The 765-nt window shown below is 52.4% G+C and overlaps 1 protein-coding gene across 1 annotated transcript; it reads right to left on the reverse strand.

The window, feature by feature from the left end:
* Positions 1-50: 50 nt before the first annotated feature.
* On the reverse strand, positions 51-475 carry LOC107124943 (erythroblast NAD(P)(+)--arginine ADP-ribosyltransferase-like; the record flags this gene model as incomplete). The annotated part of the gene is made up of 1 exon (XM_015428430.1): positions 51-475. A coding segment is annotated over exon 1 (425 nt), but the record flags the coding sequence as incomplete, so codon positions are not given.
* Between the last annotated feature and the right edge of the window lie 290 nt (positions 476-765).

Consider the following 765-nt stretch of genomic DNA (forward strand, 5'->3'; position numbering starts at 1 on the left):
CCTTCTTGGAGCGTTCTGTGATGAATCGGATGTCTTTGACCCCACGATACGTTGTATAGTTCTCGCCGTTAGAGTTGCTTCGTAGGACTTGAAGGGCCCTGGTCAAGAGATAGTGGAAGGACTTCAACTTGAAGTCCTTGAGGTAATAGTGTTTACTCTGTCCTGCTTTCCGTACACCTTCATTTAAAGCCCTGTATAAGGAGCTGCTTTTGTCTGTGTAGGCCACGACTGCGATGCCGTACTCTCGCTTGAGGCCTGCGGGCTTCTTCTTGTTCCACATGGCAGTCGCATTTTTCCAGGCATCTGCATAGGTCTTGTTGGCAAACTCAGAGCGCTGGAGCTCTCCCACTTTATCCTCCATCTCGTCCACGCAGCCGTTGTACTGGTCGTCAAAAGATGTTGTAGCCATATCAAGTTGCAAGTCTTTCACCCGTGTGGAGACGACACTGAAGCCCTGGGTTAGAAAGGGATACATGGGCAAACGGCAGGGTTAAAGGAAGGCTGAGGGTAGGGTGGCACGGTTTGGACCCGGAACGACTGTATGGGTTTGGCAAGGTGGACCTGGGCTTATGCCGAGGCCGGACAGTTTCCCACTTTGGCAGGAGACCTCCTGCCCCCCTCCAAGCTTTCCCGACACCCCTCAGCTGGGCGGTGGAGGGGAAACGGTGAGAGAAATGGAAATGGCATCACTCTGACACCTTTACATCGCTTTCGGCATGGTTCAGATGTAGAAGAAGAGATTGGATCTGTACCCTGCCCTTCACT

This window comes from Gekko japonicus, unplaced genomic scaffold, assembly GCF_001447785.1.
Source record: "Gekko japonicus isolate JY-2015 unplaced genomic scaffold, Gekko_japonicus_V1.1 scaffold57855, whole genome shotgun sequence".
Taxonomy (NCBI): Eukaryota; Metazoa; Chordata; class Lepidosauria; order Squamata; family Gekkonidae; genus Gekko; species Gekko japonicus.